Source organism: Nerophis ophidion, linkage group LG24, assembly GCF_033978795.1.
Source record: "Nerophis ophidion isolate RoL-2023_Sa linkage group LG24, RoL_Noph_v1.0, whole genome shotgun sequence".
Lineage (NCBI taxonomy): Eukaryota > Metazoa > Chordata > Actinopteri > Syngnathiformes > Syngnathidae > Nerophis > Nerophis ophidion.
In genome coordinates this window covers 35,725,515-35,738,955 of record NC_084634.1, presented here as the reverse complement: position 1 = coordinate 35,738,955, position 13,441 = coordinate 35,725,515, and the positions used below count along the sequence as shown (strand labels likewise).

The 13,441-nt window shown below is 39.4% G+C and overlaps 1 protein-coding gene across 4 annotated transcripts in view; it reads right to left on the bottom strand.

Annotated features, from left to right (window-relative positions):
• LOC133542353 (rho-associated protein kinase 2-like) overlaps nt 1-13,441 on the bottom strand; it is a 164,359-nt gene that overhangs the window by 13,091 nt on the left and 137,827 nt on the right. For all 4 annotated transcript variants that reach the window (XR_009804135.1, XM_061886406.1, XM_061886407.1 and 1 more), the window contains 5 exons: nt 12,444-12,511; nt 9,098-9,186; nt 4,112-4,190; nt 3,406-3,673; nt 957-1,251 (listed from right to left, as the gene is read on the bottom strand). Coding sequence is in view for 3 of the 4 variants with exons in the window: in XM_061886406.1 (XP_061742390.1) it covers nt 957-1,251; nt 3,406-3,673; nt 4,112-4,190; nt 9,098-9,186; nt 12,444-12,511 (799 nt within the window). In the remaining variant the exon portion in view is untranslated. The remainder of the gene's footprint in view (nt 1-956; nt 1,252-3,405; nt 3,674-4,111; nt 4,191-9,097; nt 9,187-12,443; nt 12,512-13,441) is intronic.

The following is a 13,441-nucleotide window of genomic DNA, read 5'->3' as shown; positions in this document are numbered from 1 at the left end:
CAAAGGGGAAGCGAACCATCCAGACTGTTTTCGACGCAAAATTCAAAAGCCAGCATCTGTGATGGTATGGGGGTGCATTAGTGCCCAAGGCATGGGTAACTTACACATCTGTGAAGGCACCATTAATGCTGAAAGGTAAATACAGGTTTTGGAACAACATATGCTGCCATCTTTATCATGGACGCCCCTGCTTATTTCAACAAGATAATGCCAAGCCACATTCAGCACGTGTTACAACAGCGTGGCTTTGTAAAAAAAGAGCGCTGGTACTTTCCTGGCCCGCCTGGAGTCCAGACCTGTCCCCCATGGAAAATGTGTGGCGCATTATGAAGCGTAAAATACGAGAGCGGAGACCCCGGACTGTTGAACGACTGAAGCTCTACATAAAACAAGAATGGGAAAGAATTCCACTTTCAAAGCTTCAACAATTAGTTTCCTCAGTTCCCAAACATTTATTAAGTGTTGTTAAAAGAAAAGGTGCTGTAACGCAGTGGTGAACATGCCCTTTCCCAACTACTTTGGCACGTGTTGCAGCCATGAAATTCTAAGTTAATTATTATTTGCAAAAAAGAAAAAAAAAAAGTTTATGAGTTTGAACATCAAATATGTTGTCTTTGTGGTGCATTCAACTGAATATGGGTTGAAAAGGATTTGCAAATCATTGTATTCTGTTTATATTTACATCCAACACAATTTCCCAACTCATACGGAAATGGGTTTGTAATGATAATAGGCCCCCTTTAATGTAAAAAAAAAAAAAAGTAAATATACATGTTGATATGATTAATTTTTAAAATAACTTTGAAAGCATTTAATCCATTTTTGTCAATGCACAAGTATGCAACAAAGATAGACATGATTACTGTTAATAATAAAGATAATTAGTTAAGAAAAATGGTGTAATGATAAAGGGATAGGCAATATAAATCAAAATATGTAAAAGATACACAACATACCTGTCCTTCCCTGATGGCTGCTGTCTGGTGGACGGCATCTTAATGGCCCTGCGGTGCGGTGAAAAGTGCGGCGAGCTTTTGGGCGAGCCTCTGGGCGACTCTCTGGGCGACCGGAGTGGCGATACACGAGGGGAGGATCTTGCTGGCGCCCCTTCGGAGGGTTGGGGCGGGGAGGCCACGGGCGACGGGTGTTTCCGAGGGATGCGCTTGAGGAGGTGACTGACCCATCGCTGCTGCTCCTCCTGGCTGTTGGTCAGCAAAAGCAGCTCTTTGGCGGTGGACATGTCGTAGCTCACTGCCGGGGAACGAGAGAAAAAAAACATGTGGGATAGCCATGCTTATTTAAAAAAAAATCAAAGTATTTAGTCAGCCAGCGATTGTGCAAGTTCTCCCACTTAAAATGATGACAGAGGTCTTTAATTTTCATTATAGGTACTAGAGATGCGCGGTTTGCGGTCTCATCCGTGGGTCGGGCGGGTGACATGACGAAAAAATTGATTTTAATTAGATCCGGGCGGGTGGCGGTTGAACCATCCGGAAATATTTGATATACATGGTTCTGGGATCGGTATCCTTTGCCATTCAAAGAGCCATTTTAGACCCGTGTCATAAAGCGAAGAAGACAATAGGAGACGCAATTTTTCTCTTGAATGACTGCCGGCAGTCACCCAGATAATAAGTATTAGGGGCTATTGGCTTTGTCGCCTTCTACAACATGTACGATCTGATTGTCAGTCCAGCAACATGTTGTGTGTGGCTTCCGCAGAAACACGCACACGACTGCAAGGCATACTGGGTGACACAGAGTACACTAATGGTTGTGATATAAACAATTTTAACACTCTTAGTAATAAGCGCCACGCTGTGAAGCCACACCAATTAAGAACGACAAACACATTTCGGGAGAACATCCTCACAGTAACACAACATAAACGCAACACAACAAATACCCAGAATCCTTTGTATACGTGACACTTCTTGACTATTTTATACACCCCGCTAGCAGCAAACCCCGCCGCCCCCCATGCATCAGTAAGGTGGGCGGGGGTGAAAAATATATTCAGGAATGATCACGGATACAAAGGATTCTGGGTATTTGTTGTGTTGCTTTTATGTTGTGTTACTGTGAGGATGTTCTCCCGAAATGTGTTTGTCAATCTTGTATTGTGTGGCTTCACAGCGTGGCGCACATTAGTAAGTGTTAAAGTTGTTTATATCACAACCATCAGTGTACTCTGTATCACCCAGTATGCCTTTCAATCTTGTACGTGTGATTGCGGAATCTGCACACAACATGTTGCCGGACCAACATTCGGTTTGTACATGTTGTTGAAGGTATCTAAGGCAATGGCTTCACAGCACACCCATATTCTTGTCATCAAGATGAACGCTATTGGATTGTTGCGAGAACGTTAGAGGCTCCAATTGACTTTATTACTCTGTGAAACGGGTTTAAATAGCTCTGTGAGTGGAAAAGGCGGCCGACCTCTGATGTATTTCAGCGGGCGGTTGGGTACGATTCTGATAAAATGTTGGTTCGGGTGAACGGCGGGTGGATGACGACTTTGGTGATGCGGTTGCGGGTGATATAATTGCCTATCCGCACATCTCTAATAGGTACACTTCAACTGTGAAAGACAGAATGTGAAAATCCAGTAATTCACATTGTAGGAATTTTAAAGAATTTATCTGTAAATTATGGTGGAAAATAAGTATTTGGTCAACCATTCAAAGATCTCACTGATGGAATGAGGTTTTGGCTCAAAATCTCACGATACATGGCCCCATCATTCTTTCCTTAACACGGATCAATCGTCCTGTCCCCTTAGCAGAAAAAAAGCCCCAAAGCATGATGTTTCCACCCCCATGCTTCACAGTAGGTATGGTGTTCTTGAGATGCAACTCAGTATTCTTCTTCCTCCAAACACCACGAGTTGAGTTTATATCAAAATGGATACATGGATGATACAGCAGAGGATTGGGAGAATATCATGTGGTCAGATGAAACAAAAATGGAACTTTTTGGTATAAACTCAACTCGTTGGGTTTAGAGGAAGAAGAATACTGAGTTGCATCCCAAGAACACCATACCTACTGTGAAGCATGGGGGTGGAAACATCATGCTTTGGGGCTGTTTTTCTGCTAAGGGGACAGGACGATTGATCCGTGTTAAGGAAAGAATGAATGGGGCCATGTATCGTGAGATTTTGAGCCAAAACCTCCTTCCATCAGTGAGAGCTTTGAATGGTTGACCAAATACTTATTTTCCACCATAATTTACAAATTAATTCTTTAAAATTCCTTGATTTTTTTTTCACATTCCGTCTCTCACAGTTGAAGTGTACCTATGATGAAAATTACAGACCTCTGTCATCATTCTAAGTGGGAGAACTTGCACAATCTGTGGCTGACTAAATAATACTTTGTTGCCCCCACTGTATATACTGACCCTTGCAAGGCACTATGACCTCCTCCTTCCGGTCCAGGTGGTCCTTGTGGCACTTTGTGTGGCAGCGGCGGCACTCCAGGGCCGGCGGCGGCTTAAAGACGTGCCAGAGGGGCCGCGTGCAGGCCTCACAGCTGGAAGGGAAGTGATAAAGCGTGGGGATGAACTCGTGGCCCTTGTGGCTGATGTAGGAGGGGCGCTCGCCGAAGTGGGTGGTCTCTAAGGCCACTTCCTGCTCACGCTTGCTCTCTCCCTCGTTGGCGTACAGGATCTGTGAGCACGGGCGATATCGTCAAAACGTTTGCCAACTAAAACTCTCAAATCGTGACCAACAGCGTGGCCTCAACCATGGCCGTAACTACCAATCCAATCCACTTTATTTATATAGCACATTTAAACAACAAGAACGTTTCCAAAGTGCTGCATAGCCATTAAAACTTTTGATATTCTGGAAATTAATGATGTTGCTCATATTAATATAATTTACATGGTTCTGAGATACCCATGATTTCATCTTGGACAACCGATTTTGGACCTCGGTGTTTGTCCAATCTTAGTTACGGCTCTGGTCTCAACTTCAGTGTTTGAAAAAAAATGCGAGCTGAAGTTGTGCAATAAATAGTACATTAAAAATGGTTCCTACACTGCAGAGCATTACCACCTGGAAGGAGAGAGAAACATGTTTTTTGATGTGGTATTATTACCCTACCTGAAATATCCGAGGGATTTCTCTGGCGTCTGCACGGTACACATCTGTCTGGGTCACAGGCCGGACGTGAAACAGCTTGCTGGGGGTAGGGAAGAAGAGACAATAGCTCAAAAAACAAAAACAAAAGTCAATAAAGTAGATGTACAGTAAGAATCTGGTTTAATAGAAGTTTCTTGCCAGGTTGCAACCCTCAACTGGACATCAAACTTTGACAACTTTGTACGTTCCTTTTGAAGGCCATGCCTTGTTGTTGTGTGCATCCAATTAAATGGAACTACAGTACATGTACATTCTCGGCAATCACCAAACTGTCATTAATTCTGTTTCTTTTCCCAAAGGAAGAACTCTATCTAATGATTGATGATTGGATGATTGCTGGCAAAGCATGTTGGATGATGGTCTTAACTCTTCTTTTCATACTTTGTGCTTTTCCAGCACCTTCCAACAGGGGTAACGATACTTAATAATAATGCAAACACAGATGCATTGTTATGCTATAAACCAGGTGTGTCAGACTTGTTTTCATTGAGGGCCACAACACAGTCATGGCTGCCAATAGAGGGCCGCTTGTAACAGTAAATAATTCATGAATTTGCCTATGGATTTAAATATTAAAAAAAAAAATTACGGAAAAAGTTAAACATTTTTACAGAAAAAAACTGTCAGCTTAGTTGCCAGACTTTTACTGTAGAATATATGGTGTTTTTATTTTATTTTTATAATTATTATGTTTACAACATATTACTGTAAAAAGAAATACAGTTTAATTTTATTTTGGCAACTCGGCTGCCAGTTTTTTTTACCATTATAAAATGTGGTAAAAAATAAATATAAAAAAATATATATAATATAATATTATATATATAATATAACAAATAAAATAAAATCATCAACCGTGGATTTTACAGTCAAAAAAACAAAAAAACTGACAGCTCAGTCGACAGAAATTTACTGTAAAAAAACAAACATTGGTCGCTTTTTTTTCAACTTACAAAAATTGCTGTAAAAAACACCCTAAATTTTACAGTGAAATGTATCAGTCATTTTTATAGTGTACAATTTGATGGATAACTTGCTTCCAAATCAGAAGTCAAGCAGATATTTAAGTATTTATTTTGGATTTTGACCTAAAAAGTTAGATAATCACGTGTTCAGTCACGTGTTCAACTTAACTCTTCTTTTCATACGTTGTGCTTTTCCAGCACCTTCCAACAGGGGTAACGATGCTTAATAATAAAGCAAACACAGATGCATTGTTATGCTATAAACCAGGTGTGTCAAACTTGTTTTCATTGAGGGCCACAACGCAGTCATGGCTGCCAATAGAGGGCCGCTTGTAACAGTAAATAATTCATGAGTTTGCCTATGGATTTAAATATTAAAAAAAAAAATTACGGAAAAAGTTAAACATTTTTACAGAAAAAACTGTCAGCTTAGTTGCCAGACTTTTACTGTAGAATATATGGTGTTTTTTATTTATTTTTATAATTATTATTTTTACAACATATTACTGTAAAAAGGAATACAGTTTAATTTTATTTTGGCAACTCGGCTGCCGTTTTTTTTACCATTATAAAATGTGGTAAAAAATAAATATTAAAAAAAATATATAATATTATATATATAATACAACAAATAAAATAAAATCAACCGTGGATTTTACAGTCAAAAAAACAAAAAAACTGACAGCTCAGTCGACAGAAATTTACTGTAAAAAAACAAACATTGGTCGCTTTTTTTTTTCAACTTACAAAAAATGCTGTAAAAAACACCCTAAATTTTACAGTCAAATTTATCAGTCATTTTTATAGTGTACAATTTGATGGATAACTTGCTTCGAAATCATAAGTCAAGCAGATATTTAAGTTTTTATTTTGGATTTTGACCTAAAAAGTTAGATAATCACGTGTTCAGTCACGTGTTCAACTTAACTCTTCTTTTCAAACGTTGTGCTTTTCCAGCACCTTCCAACAGGGAAGGTGCATAGGAACATAGGAATTTGCCTATGGATTTAAATACCTAAAAAAATTTTTACGTAAAAAGTTAAAACATTTTTACAGAAAAAACTGTCAGCTTAATTGCCAGACTTTTACTGTAAAATATATGGTGTTTTTTTTAATAATAATTATTTTTACATTTTACTGTAAATAGGAATACATTTTTGTCAGGGTTGTCCCTGACATTTTGGCTATGTTTTAGTTTTTTCCTCTGCATTTGTCTTTGTTTCCTCTTTGTGTGTAGTATTTCCTGTCAGCGCTCTTATTTTGTCTGTTTCCTGTGTTTCTCCCTGAGCGCTGTTTCCCCTCAGCTGTGGCTGATTGGCACCTGGCCACACCTGGTGTCAATCAGCCCGTACCTATTTTTACCTGCTTTGTCCTCCAGTCAGGGCTGGATTATTATGTCAGAGTTTGTTGTTGACAAACCCCCAGAGAAGGAGGCAGGCATTTTGCAGGTAAACATGATTTAATTAAACACAAAGACAAAAACCGAACAAAAGGGTACAAAAAAAAAAGCGCGCACGAGGCGGACAACAAACTTGGCTATGAACAAACAGGGTACAAGCAGGGTACAAAAGACAGTGAGCTACAAACAGCTACCGAATATAGCTTACCGCAACGCTGCATTGACACGACAGGTAGCAACGACAATAATCCAGCCCTGACTGGAGGACAAAGCAGGTAAAAATAGGAGCGGGCTGATTGACACCAGGTGTGGCCAGGTGCCAATCAGCTGCAGCTGAGGGGAAACAGCGCTCAGGGAGAAACACAGGAAACAGACAAAATAAGAGCGCTGACAGGAAATACTACACACACAGAGGAAGCAAAGACAAATGCAGAGGAAAAAACTAGAACATAGCCAAAATGTCAGGGACAAGCCTGACAAGTTTAATTTTATTTTGACAACTTCGCGGAAAGTTTTTTTTACCATAATAAAATGTGGTATAAAATAAAATAAATATAAATAAAACATATATAATATATATATATAGTATAATAATAAATATAATATAAAAAATAAAAATAAAATCATCAACCGTGGATTTTACAGTAAAACAAAACCTGACAGCTCATTTGACAGAAATTTACTGTAAAAAAACAAACATTGGTCATTTCTTTTTTAACGTACAAAAAAATGCTTTAAAAATCTCCCTAAATTTTTATAGTAAAATCTATAAGTCATTTTTATAGTGTACAATTTGATGGGATAACTTGCTTCGAAATCATAAGTCAAGCAGATATGTAAGTATTTATTTGGATTTTGACCAAAAAAGTTAGATAATATTTGTTGCAATATTGGACACTATTTTTCCCCCTGTCAAATTAGAAAAAAACCAAAACTAATACCTTTAGTAAGAAAGAAAATATAAGGCATTTTATTGACACATACTATTTCTACACTTGTGCGTGCCATAGAAAATGACGTGGATTTGACACCTGCACTATAAAAAAAACCCAATTCCATCCATCTCCGTAATATCGCTAAAATTCGCTCCATTTTGTCCACTAAAGACGCCGAGATCATTATCCATGCGTTTGTTACGCCTCGTCTCGATTACTGCAACGTATTATTTTCGGGTCTCCCCATGTCTAGCATTAAAAGATTACAGTTGATACAAAATGCGGCTGCTAGACTTTTGACAAGAACAAGAAAGTTTGATCATATTACGCCTGTACTGGCTCACCTGCACTGGCTTCCTGTGCACTTAAGATGTGACTTTAAGGTTTTACTACTTACGTATAAAATACTACACGGTCTAACTCCATCCTATCTTGCCGATTGTTTTGTACCATATGTCCCGGCAAGAAATCTGCCTTCAAAGGACTCCGGCTTATTAGTGATTCCTAAAGCCCAAAAAAAGTCTGCGGGAGATAGAGCGTCTCCAGTACTCTGGAATGCCCTCCCGGTAACAGTTCGAGATGCCACCTCAGTAGAAGCATTTAAGTCTCACCTTAAAACTCATCTGTATACTCTAGCCTTTAAATAGACCTCCTTTTTAGACCAGTTGATCCGCCGCTTCTTTTTCTTTTTCCTCCTATGTACCCCCCTCCCTTGTGGAGGGGGTCCGGTCCGATGACCATGGATGAAGTACTGGCTGTCCAGAGGCGGGACCCAGGATGGACCGCTCGCCTGTCTATCGGTTGGGGACATCTCTACGCTGCTGATCCGCCTCCGCTTGGGATGGTTTCCTGTGGACGGGACTCTCGCTGCTGTCTTGGATGCGCTTTGAACTGAACTCTCGCGGCTGTGTTGGAGCCACTATGGATTGAACTTTCACAGTGTCATGTTAGACCCGCTCAACATCCATTGCTTTCGGGGGGGTTGCCCACATCTGAGGTCCTCTCCAAGGTTTCTCATAGTCAGCATTGTCACTGGCGTCCCACTGGATGTGAATTCTCCCTGCCCACAGTTTTCCTTGCCCTTTTGTGGGTTCTTCCAAGGATGTCGTAGTCGTAATGGTTTGTACAGTCCTTTGAGACATTTGTGATTTAGGGCTACATAAATAAACATTGATTGATTGATCTATCCATTTTTCTACAGCTTGTCCGTTTTCGGCACGTGGGTTCATATTTCGTACATAAAAATGAAAGGAAAACACACCGACTTGACAATTATTTGATCTAAATGTCACCTGTCTGTGTTTGCGTTGCACTTTGAATATTTAAAACACATATTAAGCTTTTCCAGCAATATGACTAATCTTGAAAATCTCTTTACATCCACAAAACTACGCAATTGATTCACTCCAACTTGGAGCAATTATATCTCATTGGCTTATAAAATGTTTACTTGAGCTGACCAAAGTGCATTGCTCTAAATGTTAAACTGGTGTGTGCCAGGACCTAGTAACCTTTACCTTATTTTTCCTCATTCAATGAGACTTAAAGGGGAACTACACTTTTTTGGGAACTTTGGGAACAAGGTGACGACGCCGTTAAATGTTCTTTTTACTAATCTGACGGTGGATTATTGGATAAATGAACTCACTCTATGTCCAAAGTCATGTACGGGTTACCCAGCTCTCGGTCCAGCTCGCTGTTGTAGAACAGAATTTTTTTGCTGCTCACCACGATATACTGTGCAGGGAAACAAAGGGGGCGAACTTGGTTAATGATGAAGACATTATTAAAGGTAAATGCAAAACCAATGTTGTGTAAATAGCAAATAAAAAGAATACAATGATTTGCAACTTTCAACTTATATTCAATTGAATAGACTGCAAAGACAAGATATTTAATGTTCGCACTGGAAAACGTAAATTTGTGCAAATATTAGCGTATTTGGATTTTAATGCCTGCAACATGTGGCAAAAAGACTGAGAAATTTGAAAAAATGCTCATCAAACGCTTGTTGGAAACAGAGGAAAAGAACCATCCATATTTTTGTAGGTGCAAAGTTGAAAAGCCAGCATCTGTGATGGTATGGGGGTGCATTAGTGCCCAAGGCATGGGTAACTTACACATCTGTGAAGGCACCATTAATGCTGAAAGGTAAATACAGGTTTTGGAACAACATATGCTGCCATTTAAGCGCCGGCTTTTTCATGGACGCCCCTGCTTATTTCAGCAAGACAATGCTGCATTTGAACTGCATTTAGTTTTGATAGTAACGAATCATATATTGGAATATGGGATCCGTTATTTAAATTTGTTTGAACTATTAAATGAACCAAAAATATTTTGCACCTGGGGATAGGTTGATTGGCAACACTAAATTGGCCCTAGTGTGTGAATGTGAGTGTGAATGTTGTCTGTCTATCTGTGTTGGCCCTGCAATGAGGTGGCGACTTGTCCAGGGTGGACCCCGCCTTCCGCCCGATTGTAGCTGACATAGGCACCAGCGCCCCCCCCGCGACCCCAAAAGGGAATAAGTGGTAGGAAATGGATGGATGGTTCATTTTTATTTGATTTTTTATTTTATATATAAACACGAATATTTTATTTGTGTGAAAATATTGGACACAGTGTGTTGTCAAGCTTTTGAGATGCGATGCAAGTGTAAGCCACTGTGACACTATTGTTTATTCTATTTTATTTTTTTATAAATGTCTACTGATAAGGGCTGCATGGGATTCTGGGTATTTGTTCTCTTGTGTTTATGTTATGTTACGGTGAAGATGTCCTCCAGAAATGTGTTTGTCATTCTTGTTTGGTGTGGGTTCACAGTGTGGCGCATGTTTGTAACAGTCTTGAAGTTGTTTGTATGAATGAATGAATGAATGAAGTAAGTTTATTTCGGTCGTATAATCAATCAAATCAATCAACCCTTTTGTGCGATCAGTTTTACAGTACATGTTATATGTATACAATTATGCACATTTACACACGAAAGAAAAGAAAAAGAATGACCAAAAAAGGAATAGGCTGAAGCCAAAGCTTATATTTGCCTCTCCTATACCTTCACAGAATATTAGATTGCCTGGAATATCAATGATTAATTATTTCACCTTTCAATGTTTTCTTAAACCTTACCAAAGAAGTGCATGTCTTCAGCTCATCACTGAGCTTGTTCCACCATTTAACTCCTAAAACTGTAACACATTTGTATTTTATATTTGTTCTCGCTTTACCTATTTCAAAAATCAATATCCCCGTAAATTAGTTTTCTCCTCTTAAATGAAATAGCCTGAGAACACAAGCTGGAATGCTGTTGTTCTTTACTCGAAACATAATTTCCATTGTTTTTAAAAACACAATGTCTGAAAATTTTAATACATTTGAACTTATAAATAATGGATTGGTATGTTCATAGTAGCAGGCTTTGTGTATTATTCTAATGACCTGTTTTTGAAGTTTTATTATTGGGTCTATGTTTGTTTTATAAAAATGTCCCCAAATTTCAACACAATACGTTAAATATGGAAAAATAAAAGAATAATACAACATATGCAGGCATTTCTTATTCAGCATGTGTCTTACTTTATAAAGAAGAGCAATAGATTTATGGCCACCCTCAGTGTGACCTGTATGGCTGTTGATCAAGTAAGTCTTGCATTCACTATTGTATGTCTGCCGAAGTCTTATACAACATGCGTCCAAGTCGGCACGCTGTTCGTATGGGGAATGAGCGAACGCGACGAAAGGTTGCAGAGGACGTTAAAGGCCGTGCTGTCACGGCACGCCCATAATATATTCCTCAGGGCAAACATCGGGACAATCCTTCGGGAGAGTCACCGAAATTCCATTTTTCCATCCATTTTTTACCGCTTATTCCCTTTCGGGGTCGCGGGGGGCGCTGGCGCCTATCTCAGCTACAATCGGGCGGAAGGCAGGGTACACCCTGGACAAGTCGCCACCTCATCGCAGGGCCAACACAGATAGACAGACAACATTCACACTCACATTCACACACTAGGGCCAATTTAGTGTTGCCAATCAACCTATCCCCAGGTGCATGTCTTTGGAAGTGGGAGGAAGCCGGAGTACCCGGAGGGAACCCACGCATTCACGAGGAGAACATGCAAACTCCACACAGAAAGATCCTGAGCCTGGATTTGAACCCAGGACTGCAGAAACTTCGTATTGTGAGGCAGACGCACTAACCCCTCTGCCACCGTGAAGTGGCAGAGGGGTTAAATTCTCTCGGTTAAATCGGGAAGTTTGGCAAGTATGTTGTTAGGACCAGATAGCCATCCAAAGAAAGTGAATCCAATTTGCACAAACTTTCTGCATCCAGTGACCCCCAGGTAAAATGAGTTTGAGACCCCTGATCTTAACAATTCAGAGAAAATCTGTAAAATAATGTTATTTTTCTGCGTCACTTCATTAAAGGTGGTGGATCTTAATAATTGAGTAAAAATCTGTAAAAGTACGATATTTTTCCGGAAAATGTTTCATAAAAAATTTCTGTAAATATAATGTTTTTGATCATTATTTGGTTTCCAGTGTTTTACTTGAATTTTATGTTTTTTGTTTGGCAGCCGTAGCTGCCAGTAGATGACCGTTTTTTTTTTTTACAGAATTTTTTTTACAGTGTGTACCTCAAGCAAGAATGGGAAATAATTCCACCTGAAAAGCTTAAAAAATTGGTCTTCTCAGTTCCCAAACATTTACTGAGTGTAGTTAAAAGGAAAGGCCATGTAACACAGTGGTAAAAAATGCCTCTGTGAGAACTTTTTTGCAATGTGTTGCTGCCATTAAATTCTATTGTTGGTTTCTATTTATTGTCACTCAGTTGGAACATTAAATATCTTGTCTTTGCAGTCTATTCAATTGAATATAAATTGAAAAGGATTTGCAAATCATTGTATTCTGTTTTTATTTACAGATTACTCAACGTGCCAACTTCACTGGTTTTGGGTTTTGTACACAAGAGATGATCACTGCTAAAATACCTTTTTGTCCCAGCCAAATCGCTTTGTCTGCTTGGTAGGAAGTGAAATAAATCCTTCCAGTCTGGAGTCTAAAAGACAGTACAACACAAAAGGGAGATGTGTTAATGACATTTAATTGACTTTTAAACACAATTTTAGTAAGTAAGTTTCTTCTCCAAAGTTGCAAGCTTACAATTGTCTTGGTAATATGAAGAACTAAAAATCAGGAGTCATGCTTTAACACCTGATTTATCACATATTGTAAATGCTGTGTACCAAAACTTTTGTCTAGAGATGTCCGATCATATCGGCCGGCTAATGCTTTAAAATGTAATATCGGAAATTATCAGTATCGGTTTCAAAAAGTAAAATGAATTACTTTTTAAAACGCCACTGTAGGGAGCGTTACATATCCGGTAAAACACGGACGTAGGGAGCAGTAGACCCTCCCCTCTCCCTTCGCCACTCTGCCACACAACACAGGAGTTGACGACTGCAGCATGAGAGGTTTACCGGCGACGCTTGATGACCTCATCAAACCGCCGCGAGCGCAGCGTAACAACAACAAGAGTGTGTTGTTGCCGGTGCTGTAGCCGTGGCTAACAAGCCAGCTCGCTCGGTGACTGACTAATTGTTGCGTTTGGACCAGATGTTCCTCCGAGGGAATTTAAGTTGCTGGTCAATCCCAAGTTCTTTTGATGACACATACGCTGATTTTAGAAAAATCACCCAGAACAGAATAGGTATTTTGCAATTCATTCCAAAGCTTTGGAGAGACCAACCTAAAAAACAATACATTCAATTCGCGTCGCTTAGTTGATCTGAAAACCTTATGGAACCGCTCTGTTCTTCAATATCTCCCTCGCCCCCACCCACCGGAACGAACACACATGTCTATTGTTCTGCTTAGCCTGAGACAGGAAGAGAGAAGAAGGGAGTATTGCTACTCCTTACATTCCTAAAGCTTCAAGGTTAACACACACAGTTTACTTGCGGACAAACAAAAAGAGAACAAATGG